Below are 13106 nucleotides of genomic sequence, written 5' to 3'. Positions count from 1 at the left end.
CCCCAGCCCTGTGTGTAAGCATAGCAGTGCATCTGTGCTTGATTAATGTAACTGCTACTTTACCTCCAAGGATGATATTAGCTACTTTTGCCATGAAGGAAATTTTTAAAGAAAAATTATGCATAAAATCACATTCTAGTGGGCTTACAATATATGGAGACAATTGTAATAATACATTTATTAAAAATCACCTTTGATTAAACTTATTTGGTTTCATCTTTCCTACCCAGACTGTCTTCCCTACTTCTGACTTACCTTTTTTGGTATCTCTTCTTAGCTACAAACCTTTCATGGGTGTGTATGTGTGGGGGGAATGTAGAGAGAAGGGCCTTGCAGAGTAAGGCTTTTTGTTTTATTTTTAAAATATTTATTTATTTAAGATATTATTTACTTATTTGACAGAAAGAGTGTGAGAGAGCACAAGCAGGGGTTGCTGCACAGGGAGAGGGAGAAGCAGGCTTCCTGTTGAGCAGGGAGCCCAACATGGGGCTTGATCCCAGGACCCTGGGATCATGACCTGAGCCGATGTTTAACCCAGGCGCCCCAAATAAGGTCTTTTTTAGAATTAGCTAGGAACCACTTCTGGCCAACCTCTACTCCTAGGCCCTTAAACCTAAAGAACCAAAGCCAGGAATGGCAGTCTCAGGTTCCTGGGCCAGTTTTCTTTTCTTCTTCATTAGTTGAGACAGAAGTTTCGAGTACATCCGCAACCATTTTCATATAAGGGTCAGAACTGTTCAAGGTAATAGTCTTAAAGATGAGAGAAGAGGTGTGACAAAGGCTCTTCTGAATATAAAATAATGGAGTCACTGATAATAAAAATAGCTATAGTGACTAGAAGGGACACAACAGGGAGAAACTTAAACAGTCTTTGTTTTGAGTGAACTATTGTTCACTCTAACCTGGAGTTATATTGCTCTGGCTGGCGCATTTCAACTCACTGGATAACACATTTATACGAGAGGGAATGTTCCATTTGGCTGTTTTCTTTGTTGTATCATCTCTGTTGCTTAGGTTATGATGTAATTTGGCAGGAATCTCCAGCTGATAGCTGGACATGGTCATTAACACAGCTGGCCAATTTCATCTCAGAACAACACAACTATGTACAATGGGATCTGTACTTTTAAAAAATCCAAGAGCAAAAAACTGCTTTGGCTGGATTTTATGTAAATCTTATCAAAAACTGTTAAAACTTTTTGAAAGAAGATTAAGGTAAAGTCGGTTCTGTAAAACAACACACTGGTTCTTAGAGCAAACACAGCAGTTCGGAGCCAAATCTCTTCCTTAGAGACCAGTAACAGAATTTGTTCCCTAGCTTGTCGGCAGCTGATGAGATTATCTGACATAAATGGTCCTTTTTCAAAGCGAAACATCTAAGAAGTCTGAAGAGGCAGACAGGATGCAGCACAGAGTTGGGGAAATAGCCAAAGTCGGCTTGGATGGGATGGGGATACTAAACAGAATGCGGCAAAGCAAATGGTTCTTCTGTTTATCTATTTTCAACTGTGAAAGAGTGTAGCACAGACAGGTCATGCAAGACCAATGAGAGACAGGTGGTTGGGGAGACATAAACTGATCACTGCTATCCAAAACATTAAACATTTATTGAACTATTTGTCAGACACTGTCTCTGCTCTCAAGGAACTCCAGGTTGAGTAAGGATAACAGACAAAAATTACATTGCTATCGAGTGTATAAGTTGTATGGAGGTAACACAGAGAAAGAAGTGTCTGAGAAGGTCTTCAGGAAGAGATGTTCATCTGAGCTAGATGCTGAAAGAGAAACAGAGGACTGAGAGCAGGCCAGGCACAGGGAGAGCACGTACGGCACTGAGGTGGGAGACAGCAAATTTATTGTTACTGGAGTTACTGGAGAAGCCAGGCAATAGATAAGGCTAGAGATCATGACTGGTCTTCTTAGGCTACACTATATAACTTCATTAATGGTACAGGTGGTCAATAAAGGGTGGTAAGCAGGAAAGTGACATCAACAAAGATCACTCTGGTGGAAGTCACAAGGGAGATGAATCACGAAAGGGTGACAAGATCAGAGATCAGGCAGTTGCAATAACGTAGGCAAAGGATGATAAGGGCATGAGTTATAGGTATCTCGTTTATTTTGTCAACTCTTGCTTCTTTTGGGTCATAGGACGGTTCAGGCCCTCCAGAACTGCTAGATGATTTTTAATGCTGGTCCCAGTCTAAGCTTATAGGACAAGGAAGAAGAGGGAGTGGTGAACAATCTAATTGCTTTTCTTCTGTACTGTTCCATAAGAAGTCTGTGAAAACCCTATGGGATGGGAGGAGGCCAGCCAGACGGCGGAGGCTGGATGTAGGCAGATGCTATCTGGAAGAATAAAGAGGCTGAAAAAGGAAGACAAAAGCAACCAGGATATTCTAGTGACCTGCTTTTAGAAAATCCGCTCTGTAAAAATTACATCTCAATTATTATTTCACTATAGGCTAAGATAAATTTCATTGATTCTAAGATGCACTTTTTTCCCTTCATATTTTTTTAAATTTTACTTTATTATGTTATGTTAGTCAACATTCATTACATCATTAGTTTTTGATGTAGTGTTCCATGACTCATTGTTTGCATATAACACCCAGTGCTCCATTCAATACGTGCCCTCCTTAATACCCATCACCAGGCTAACCCATTCCCCCCAACCCCCTCCCCTCTAGAACCCTCAGTTTTAACACCTCTAAAACTGGGATGCATCTTGTGATTGCTGTGATAATAAAGAACTGTGTCAGTTTAATAGGCTGAGGCTTTTTTTGTAGTGGCACATAAAATAATGGCTATATAGTTTCCTATAGTTAGTGGTATCTTAGATTTGATATAGTAAGGGATACAAACTGTTGGGAACATCACAACCTTTTGATTTTCCTTAGGTAAAAATTGTGTTGTTTAGACCAGGGCTGCAGGTCACAAACCTTCGTTCTCTAAATGAGAGGGACATGTGTAAGATTTTGCCATTGGAGGAAACATCACAATTCACTGGGTCATTACACATTTTGAATGATTATGTGCTATAAGGTAGAAAGAAACATGTATATTTAGTAAATCTATCACGATAGAAAAGCAACTCATAGTCTGTTCTATATTGGTGGAGAGGTATAGCAACATTTTTACACAGCACAGACATTATTTCCTAGAAATTTTCCTGAAGCCAAATAACTGTTTATAGATCTGTAAGTTGTATTACAGATGCATTTCATTCTAGCACTATTTAAACAGCATTTTATGTTTATAATGCTGAAATTATTTCATATATGTATCAAGTTAAACACAACACAATTCTGATTACAAGCCAACTGACATGAAGCTTTGATTTTTTTACAATCTTGAGATATGGTACATATTTAAATAAATTACTGTAACAAACTTTGTTGTGCATGTTAAAGTGAGCTATTTTAAAAAGTCCTGAGGCCATAAAATTTTATTCCTTTTTTTGGGGGGGGGAGAGAGGGAGAGAGGGAGAGGGAGAGGGAGAGAGAGAGAGAGAGAGAGAGAGAGAAAGAGGTGCAGAGGAAGAGAGAGAGAATCCCAAGCAGGCTCCATGCCCAGGGCAGAGGTGACATGGGGCTCAATCTCACAACCCCGAGATCATGACCTGAGCTGAAATCAAGAGTCTGAAGTCTAACTGACTGCGCCACCCAGGCGCCTCCATAAAGTTTTATTCTAATAAGAAATTCGTATCAATAAAAATAAGTCTTCTACTTAGTTCACTCCCCTTCTTGAACATTTTTAAGAAATCCTTTCAAGTACAGCACTAGAATATGTTTGATATTCATCACTATGATTGCTAGCCTTATAATTCCTATCCATACCCTCATCAGGCCATACTCCTTTCCGCCCTCCCCTGGGGTTCCACGTGCACAGCTGGCAACGGGAGCCTGTTGGGAGGTTCAGCAACACTGTGCCGGGCAGGGCCATGCTGACGGGAACAGTAAAGCACCATGCCCCTTCTGCAGCTCTCAGTCACAATATACATGCTCCAAAACTGCTGGTGTCCTGGTCAGTCCCTTCCCCGAAGTCTGGCCCTTGGTTTCCCGCGGGGAAGAGTCCCAGAGACAGCAGCTGTTTCCAGCTGCACGTTTTCCTTTAATCTGTCACGGGCTCTGAAGCTGCAGCTGCCTGACATCTGTTCCCTTTGGCTCTTACAGAGGGAGGGATAGTTGGAGAAGCAAATTCCTGAGCTTTGGACTATTCCACATCATGTTAAAGAAGCCATGAATGGAAACGTCACAACTTGATAGGTCGTGACAAATTTTAAATGAATTCAAGTGCCTCCTTTATTTTTAATAACACTCTGACTCTAACTAAAATACACACCCTCTCTGTTTAAGAAAATATTCCCCCTAAGTTGGCCATCTCAATATTGGTCTACTTCTCCTGGCAAACATGACACATATCTGTGGTGACTCTACAGTTTGCCCTGGCTTCATAACAACACATAAAAGGTTACTAATGTTTCTCCAGATGTTCCAGTTTAGACTTGGGGGAAAGACAACAATCATTTCCTGCAAAGACCACAAGGAAGAAGCTTCTGTTTGTGTAGTAAGTACCAAGCAATATAGACATCTCTTGGCTACAGATCAAGAGGGACTGCATGGGGCTGTGCCTTATAGGGTGGTACCTTCATTTTGCATCCAGAGAGCAGCTTTACTCAGTATATAGCAGTTTAACCACATCAGACACCACTCTGCCATGATAACACTTGGTTAAGCCAGAGGTGTGGATAAAAGTTTAACCTCCTGGTTTACAACTGCAGGTGGAGTTATTTTGATGGGAGAAATATTCATACCTAACTGCTACAAGAATCCCATAAAAGAATTTTCTGCTCTGGTTTGGCACATTGTAAGGAAACTTTCAGTCTTTTACAATTATTTGGAAAAAAGAGCAGGGTAAAGTTTTGGTTGAAAGACAACTCCGGTGCTAATGATTTGGAGAATCCAAAGGGAAAGAGGACTGGAAGAAGGACATTGCTTGACTTTTTACTTTGGCTGAGTCGATCTCCAGTACACAAGCCATAAGACTGAGGCTGCCAGGAGAGGAAGAATGAAGGGGAGTAAGTCAGAGGGGGAGACGAACCAGGAGAGATGATGGACTCTGAAAAACAAACTGAGGTTTCTAGAGGGGAGGAGGGTAGGGGGATGGGTTAGCCTGGTGATGGGTGTTAAAGAGGGCACATTCTGCATGGAGCACTGGGTGTTATGAACAAACAATGAATCATGGAACACTACACCAAAACAAATTATGTAATATATGGTGATTAACATAACAATAAAAAATTAAAAAAAAAAAAAAAAAGACTGAGGCTGCCAAAGGTATGCCAGAGGAAAAATCAGGGTGTGAGATGCAGAGTGTCTCCACACGAACACAACACATTAATGAGAAAAGGGAGTAATGTCCACGAAAAGTACCTGTCTCTCCCCAGAGACTGTCAAAACTGTTGATCTGTGCTCGCTCTACTTCTTCTTCATCTTTTTCTGGAAGATCAAGTAGGTAGGAGACAATCTGGAACGAGAAGGTGTGTCAGTTCAAACTTCAGGTGGGAAACTATGCTACCAGCTCTGGCCTGTGAGGTTTGAAAGACGCCTGGATGACCCGAGTGTGACGCAATCGCTTGCACACAGAAGAAACCAGAACTGACTATCCCAGCAAAGAAACCCAAAGTGGCCATGATGAACATTTGTTTTATCAGGTACAGTTTATACAGTTGTGTTCTCTTGAACACAACTCACTTACACAGCATGTGATTTTTAAAAAATTATTTATTCCTCATCTTTAAGTTAAAGAGCAAACCCTCATCCTCCCAGTAAAAATACCAATAAAGAGAAAAAACCCAATCAATCAATAAAAACCAGAAAACAAATATGGAGAAAACGTAGGGGCTCTTATTTCATCAGAGTAGAGCAATGATCTTCTTTTTTCTGCTTGGAAGTACAAGCACTGCTTTGGGGATAATAAAGGGAGAATGACTATTAATATTAAAAAGGAAAGTAACAGCTCTGTTTCCAGGAATTTGCCTGTAGAGAGAGTTTAAAAACCTACAGATATTAAAAATTCCAGTTTTAGTTAATATTCCCTTGGTGACATACGAGGTCAGTTGGCAGGGGAGCTGTGTCACCGAAGCTTCCCATGCAGTGGTGAGCCAACGCGTTCTGGCCCCTGAAAGCGGAGCATTACATTTTCAGGAATTTTGTAAGCCGGTTATTAAATGAAGATGTTTATTAAAAATTAAATAACAAATTATATTAAAAACAAAGGTTAAAAAATAAAATCTCACGACTTCTTAATTATTTAAGTACACTCTATCTATGCTCTTGAGGTTATTCATATGTATTGTGTTGTATGGTGGAAACAGCCCATCACGGTATGTAGCTCCTATGCATCTCTTCATGACATCACAATGGCAGCTCCGTATCAGCTGTGGTGAGAGCATTTACACCTTGGAAATTGGCAAACATTATAAATCAAGATTTGATTCAGTGCTAACGCTCCAAGGGGCTCCAGTTTAATGATTTGTACGAAGGTGAGAAGTAGTTTAACACAGATCACGTATCAGATTTAATGACAAGAAAATTATTGGGAAAAGAACAAAAAAGATCATCTATAAATGATCAAAGAGTTGCAACCACAGGTTGGCTTCACATATAAATTTCACAAAAGTCAAGAATTCCCTTAAGAGTACTGTATATTTCATTATCTGTAAATTGTATGCTACATGTTCTTCATATCAGTAAAATTTATACTAATTTTTTTAAAAGAATTTTTAACTTATTTATTTGACACAGAGAGAGAGAATACAAGGACGGGGAATGGCAGGCAGAGGGAGAAGCAGGTTCCCCACTGAGCAAGGAGACCAATGCGGGGCTCGATCCCAGGACCCTGAGCTGAAGGCAGCTGCTTAACTGACTGAGCCACCCAGGCGCCCCAAATTTATACTAATTTTAAGTATGTATGTACATGTACACACACACACACACACACACACACACACACACACACACACATACACACACACACACACACACTTCCGCTCTACTACACAACCCTCCCGGAACTGGATGTTCAACATTTCCTAGCAATTATCGGTTCCATACATTTGTTACCATATTATTATTATGATTTGTAAAACAATTTAGCAAAAATACTGTTTGTATAGTGTTTAACAGCTTACAAAGCACCTTTCATACCAGCTGTGTAAAAAAGAATATATTAGACTAATTTTACTGATGGGAAACGAAGGTTCTAAGAGATTAGGTAAACTGCCCAAGGTCCAGAGTGAATGAGTAGTAAACTGGGACTCCAACCTGGTCCTTCTGAGATTTCAAATGTGGTGCTCTTCCCATTCCACACTGCCTACCCATGTGAGCAAAGGTCAATAAATAATCCCCAGGAGCTGAGTGTCACTGTCTGTTAAATAAGGGTGGCAAGATGGGGAGGAATTGGATTAGATGATTTCCAAAATTCTTTTCCACTCTCAAGGGCTGTGTTCATAATTCTAGATATGCTATTTGAGAATTCAAGCGCTTCATGGAGTTCAGTCTCCTATTCCTCAAAACAGTGACCAAAACGCTGATCCACATTAATTAGGCAGCTAATTTTGTAATAATGCCACCCTTTTCCCGTCTCCTAGGTCCTTCAATACACAGCCTGAAAAAAACTAAAAACCCTAAACCTTATCACTTGCTTTCTTACCTCCGTGTACCCCATGCTGGCTGCAGCAATGAGGGCCTGCTGGATGGCATGGCTCTTCTTAAATACTCCTTGCTGCTGGCCAGCCATCGTCCAGTCACACTGAATCAAAAACTTGACAACCTCCAGGTGACCTCGGAGTGCAGCATGGACCAAAGCACACTGCCCATTCTTGTCCAAATGATCCACCTAAGAGGAAGGACAGAGAAATGTATGTGAACAAAGATTTGTGGCCATGCTAATCCAGTCACATTGGTCCACTGCACATGACTAGAGAGAGTCATCCCTTCCCATACCCTGAATCAATCTCTGAGAAAATCTAGAAAATTCTCTCCTACTCAGGCTAGATCACTGCTGAGCTTGAACTCTGGTAGATGCCCCTCAGGGGAGAACCTCTTTTCATAAGGTCAGGCTTTTGTTTTCACAGAAAAAGGAACCAAAAACCCAAAACTCCCAGCTCCAGCTCTGTTTTCCTGAGGTATATTCTCCTTTGTCCTCAAACAGTTCTTTTCAGACCAAGATTTGAAAGACTTGTAGCTCTGCTGGCACAAAAGAACTGTCTTTGAAATCGTGAAAGCGAAGGAAAACATTTTGAAGCTCAAATTTTTTGGTCTTCCAAAGAAGCGAAATACCTCATATCATGAATCATACTTCTGACCACCAAGCTTTGGTGAAGGCTACTTTTTTCTTCCAGTGGGAGGGCAGAATCTCAAATATCTGGCCAACATGGCCAGAGGTACTTGGAGCTTAATGCTAGACTACGTTCCAATAGTGGCTTTTATGGTTGCAGTGTTGGTTGAAAGAAGAGGCTGGTTAAGATCGATCTACCAGAAGGAAGCCACAAGGTTCACCAGAAGAGTAGCCTTTTCTGGCAGGTAGGTTTCCAGGGGTAGTCAGAATACTTGAAACATATAAGTTCTGCATCTGGTTCTCCCCAGCTTTATTCCACCAGCAATCTATTTTTTTTTCAACTTTTCTTTTTATTATGTTATGTTAATCACCATACATTACATAATTAGTTTGTGATGTAGTGTTCCACGATTCATTGTTTGAGTATAACACCCAGTGCTCCATTCAATACATGCCCTCTTTAATACCCATCACCAGGCTAACCCATCCCCCCACCCCCCTCCCCTCTAGAACCCTCAGTTTGTTTTTCAGAGTCCACCGTCTCATGGTTCATCTCCCCCTCCGATTTCCCCCGCTTCATTCTTCCCCTCCTGTTTTTTTTAAAACATATAATGTATTATTTGTTTCAGAGGTACAGACCTGTGATTCAACAGTCTTGCACAATTCACAATGCTCACCATAGCACATACCCTCCTCAATGTCTATCACCCAGCCACCCCATCCCTCCCACCCCCCCACCACTCCAGCAACAGTTTGTTTCCTGAGATTAAGAATTCCTCATATCAGTGAGGTCATATGATACATGTCTTTCTCTGACTTATTTCGCTCAGCATAACAATCTCCAGTTCCATCCACGTCGTTGCAAATGGCAAGATTTTATTCCTTTTGATGGCTGCATAATATTCCAGTGTGTGTATGTGTGTGTGTGTGTGTGTGTGTGTGTGTGTGTGTGTGTATCTTCTTTATCCATTCATCTGTCAATGGACATCTTGGCTCTTTCCACAGTTTGGCTATTGTGGACATTGCTGCTATAAACATCGGGGTGCACGTACCCCATCAGATCCCTACATTTGTATCTTTGGGGTAAATACCCAGTAGTGCAATTGCTGGATCATATGGTAGCTCTATGGGAACCTCCACACTGTTCTCCAGAGTGGCTGCACCAGCTTGCATTCCCACCAACAGTGTAGGAGGGTTCCCCTTTCTCCACATTCCCGCCAACATCTGTCGTTTCCTGACTTGTTAATTTTAGCCATTCTGACCCACCAGCAATCTATTTAACAAATGTTTACTGAATGCCTACTTTGTGCAAGGTACCACCTAGCATGAAAAGGTGAATAAGGTAGTAAAATATAGATTCTGTTCTCAAGGACTTTCAAATAAGGGGAGATGTGACCAGTGTGACAAAAACCTATTCAACAAAGGATAAAGACTGTCATAAGGAAAGTACAAGTGCAATGAAACTGGAGAGAATGCCTAACTAGAATCAGGGACAGATTCTGAAGGAAAGGTGCTATAGTCTAAATGCTTTTGTTCCCTTGAAATTATATGTTGGAATTCTCACCCCCAGTGTAATGATATTAAATGGAGATGGGATGTTTGGGAAGTGAGAAGTGTCCTACTATTGGGGCCCCAGAGAGCTTGCTTTCCCTCCTCCACCACAGGAGAACAGAGCAAGAAGGTGCTGGCCGTACACCAGGAAGCTCTCACTAGCTGCCGAATCTGCTGGCACCGTGATCTTGAGACTTAGCCTCAGAACTGTGAGAAATAAATGCTGTCTACGAGCCACTCCGTCTGTGGTATTTTGTTATAGCAGCCCAAACAGACTCAGAAAAGGTCCCTCTCAGCTGGCTGAGATAGGAAATGATTAACTCTAGTTTTTGCAAGGGTAAGGTACATGGAAGGCAAGTTTAAACTACAAAGTTGAGAGGGTCTTCTGGGACCAGAGCAGGGATATTTCTGAATGCCAGGCTAAGTGGTCTGAATTTGAATCAGAGGTCATGGATAGTCATTGAGAATTTTCATGCTCATACTACATTTTCAAAAACTAGGGGGTGAGTAAAAGATGCTTTGGCTCCTTGGAGAAATGATTAATTCCTGGGGCTGGGGCATTAATAGTAAATGATGAGTGTGGAAAATCTGGTGGTGCCAGAAAGTACCGAAATGCTCATAAAATACTTTAGCGGAAGCTGAAAGGATACAGGAGCCAACTTGAAGGGGCTTCCAAAGGCCAAATCTTGGGCAATTTGCGCAACAAATAATAATGGCAATGGGTTATAGGTCCTAGTATAAAATAAATAAAGGAATCCGTAGTACTATAAATAATTAAAAAAATACATATATAGGGGAGAAGGGACAGCTCTTCCTTACATCAAAATTCTAATTAATAAATGCTGAAGGAATGAGGGAAATAGAAAACGTAAAAACACCAGAGCAATCGTTACTGCAGCAAGAATCTTTGATGGATCCTAAAATCAGTGGACAAAAGCATGAGAAACAAGATATTTGTCTAGTCTCAAAGCATCTCTCTCTCAAAGATACTTCTTAATTACAAAGGGGAAAAACAGTAACTTCATAACTGAGAAACCTGGAAGACACCATCCGAGCCAGGTGATCGAGGTTAGCATCCCGTGATAGGACACAGCAAGGGCATACACCTCCCGAAGAGCTGCGTTATAAGGGCACGGCAGCACTTCTGTGGTATTCTTGCTGATGATACATAAACTCAACCTAACGATGAGAAAAATCTCAAACTAAAACCGAAGAACATCCCACAAATAACTGGCTAGTATTGTATTCTTCAGTACTCTGGTGCTGATGCCGTGGGAGAGAGTCTGAGGATGGAGAAGACGAGAGGACAAAATCTCAGTGAACAGTGACATTAGGAGAAGGAAGAGAGAAGAGCAACCAGACGGGCAGGAGAACTAGGACCACCCTGCGAGTTCTGGAAAGTGCCGTGTCAATACCGCCAACACTATGGACAGGTTTAGAGGGTGAGAAATGACAGAAGGTTACCTTATCTGGTGGTCGGCAGTTGTTTGTGACTTTCGAGAGTAGCTTCAGTTGAATGACAAGAGGTTAGGTGTTTTCTTTCTTTTTCTTTTTTTAAAAGATATTGTTTTTAAGTAATCTCCACACTGAATATGGGGCTTGAACTTACAACCCTGAGATCAAGAGTCACATGCTCTACCGACTGAGCCAGCCGGGAGTGCCCCCCCTTTTTTTCTTAAAGAGTATTATTTATTAGACCCTGCAAGAGATGAAAAGAGACTCTTATCTCTCTTTTTAAAAAGATTTATTTATTTGAGAGAGAGAAAGCGGGGGGAGGGGCAGAGGGAGAGGGAGGAGGAGGAAGCAGGCTCCCCACTGAGCGCAACACGGGGCTCAATCTCACGACCCTGGGATCAGGACCTGAGCCGAAACCAGGAGTCAGACGCTTAACTGACTGAGCCACCCAGGTGCCCCAAGATTTCATCTCTTTTTAAAAAGGCTTTCTCAGTTTTAATTCTCATGGTGACCCCACTAATCCTTTTTATAGATGAAAACAGTGAGACTGAGAGGTTAAATGACTTGCCCAAGCCTTCAGGGAAAGGAAGTATAAATGGAAGCTTTGACCAAGTTGTGTTTGATCCCAAAGTTTATGATTTTAATGACTTAATGCCTCTTTCTCTCATGGAGGCCAGACTAAAAATGGTTAAGGGCCAGTAAGGAAGCAGAGGTGGCAAGTAGAGAGGACTCTTTGGGTAGGACTGGTGGATATGGAAGGGAAGGGATGGGACCGCAGCCCTGGTCGGCAGGAGAGAGGGCAGCTGCTTTTTTGGGTTATAGGAGACATTCATCGGTTTGTTGAGAATTTATTTTTTATTTTTAAGGATTTATTTATTTATTTACTTGTCAGAGAGAGAGAGAGAGAGAGAGAGAGTGCGTGCACAGAAGCAGACGGAGAAGCAGGCTCCCCGCTGAGCAAGGAGCCCGATGCGGGGCTTGATCAGAGAACCCCAGGATCATGACCTGAGCCGAAGGCAGACACTCAACCAACTGAGCCACCCAGGCGTCCCGGTTTGTTGAGAATTTAGGAAAAGAGTGAAGCGAATTGTGAGAGAAAAGCAACATGTAGAGATAAAAAATACTGGTGGAGGCAAGTGCTTTGGGAAGGATGGTAAACATTTCCTTCTCTGAGGCAGACATGAAGTGAGTGTTGGTAAGGATTAACGGAGTTTTGAGATGGAGGCACATGGAGATGAACTCAGTCTTGGTAATGTAGGAGGCCAAGAGGTGTGGCAGGGTGTGGAGGAGAATGCAAATGATTTCCATATCTGCTCTGGGGAAAATAGAGATGTATGGAATGGTAACTGGGCAATAGGAAAGTCCCAACTGAGATGAGAATATGAATTCACAGCAGTAGTAATAAGGCCCAGTTGTTCTGTTTTTAGAGATGAGATGTTCATTCAAATGAATAGGACATTATAGGTGGACGTTATAGGTCTGTGTCACAGTAGACACCTAGGGGTCTGAATTTCACTGAGAGTCTCAGGTCCCAGTTCTCAAAAGTCTCAAGAGTCCCCCTTTCTTCCCTGGTGAGAACACTGGACATCTTAGAACGAGGTCACACATATTACTTATATTTCAGTGCAAAACCACCCAAATCCTCAGTCTGTTTTCAAGACTGAAACAAAATGCCACAAGGCTACAATTTTCCCCAGAGGCTTACATTGTTGAGACCAGCATTTTTCTTCTCACCAAAATTTTGAAACTGAGTTCTT

General features: G+C 41.7%; 1 protein-coding gene across 14 annotated transcripts in view; it reads right to left on the bottom strand.

The window, feature by feature from the left end:
* TANC2 (tetratricopeptide repeat, ankyrin repeat and coiled-coil containing 2) overlaps positions 1-13106 on the bottom strand; it is a 353239-nt gene that overhangs the window by 21524 nt on the left and 318609 nt on the right. For all 14 annotated transcript variants that reach the window (XM_027624902.2, XM_027624912.2, XM_027624910.2 and 11 more), the window contains 2 exons: positions 7717-7902; positions 5436-5529 (listed from right to left, as the gene is read on the bottom strand). In XM_027624902.2, coding sequence (XP_027480703.1) covers positions 5436-5529; positions 7717-7902 — 280 coding nt within the window. The remainder of the gene's footprint in view (positions 1-5435; positions 5530-7716; positions 7903-13106) is intronic.

Source organism: Zalophus californianus, chromosome 16 (genome assembly GCF_009762305.2).
Source record: "Zalophus californianus isolate mZalCal1 chromosome 16, mZalCal1.pri.v2, whole genome shotgun sequence".
NCBI classification, from domain to species: domain Eukaryota; kingdom Metazoa; phylum Chordata; class Mammalia; order Carnivora; family Otariidae; genus Zalophus; species Zalophus californianus.
The sequence above is the reverse complement of the archived record's forward strand: the minus strand, read 5'-3'. Positions and strand labels throughout refer to the sequence as shown.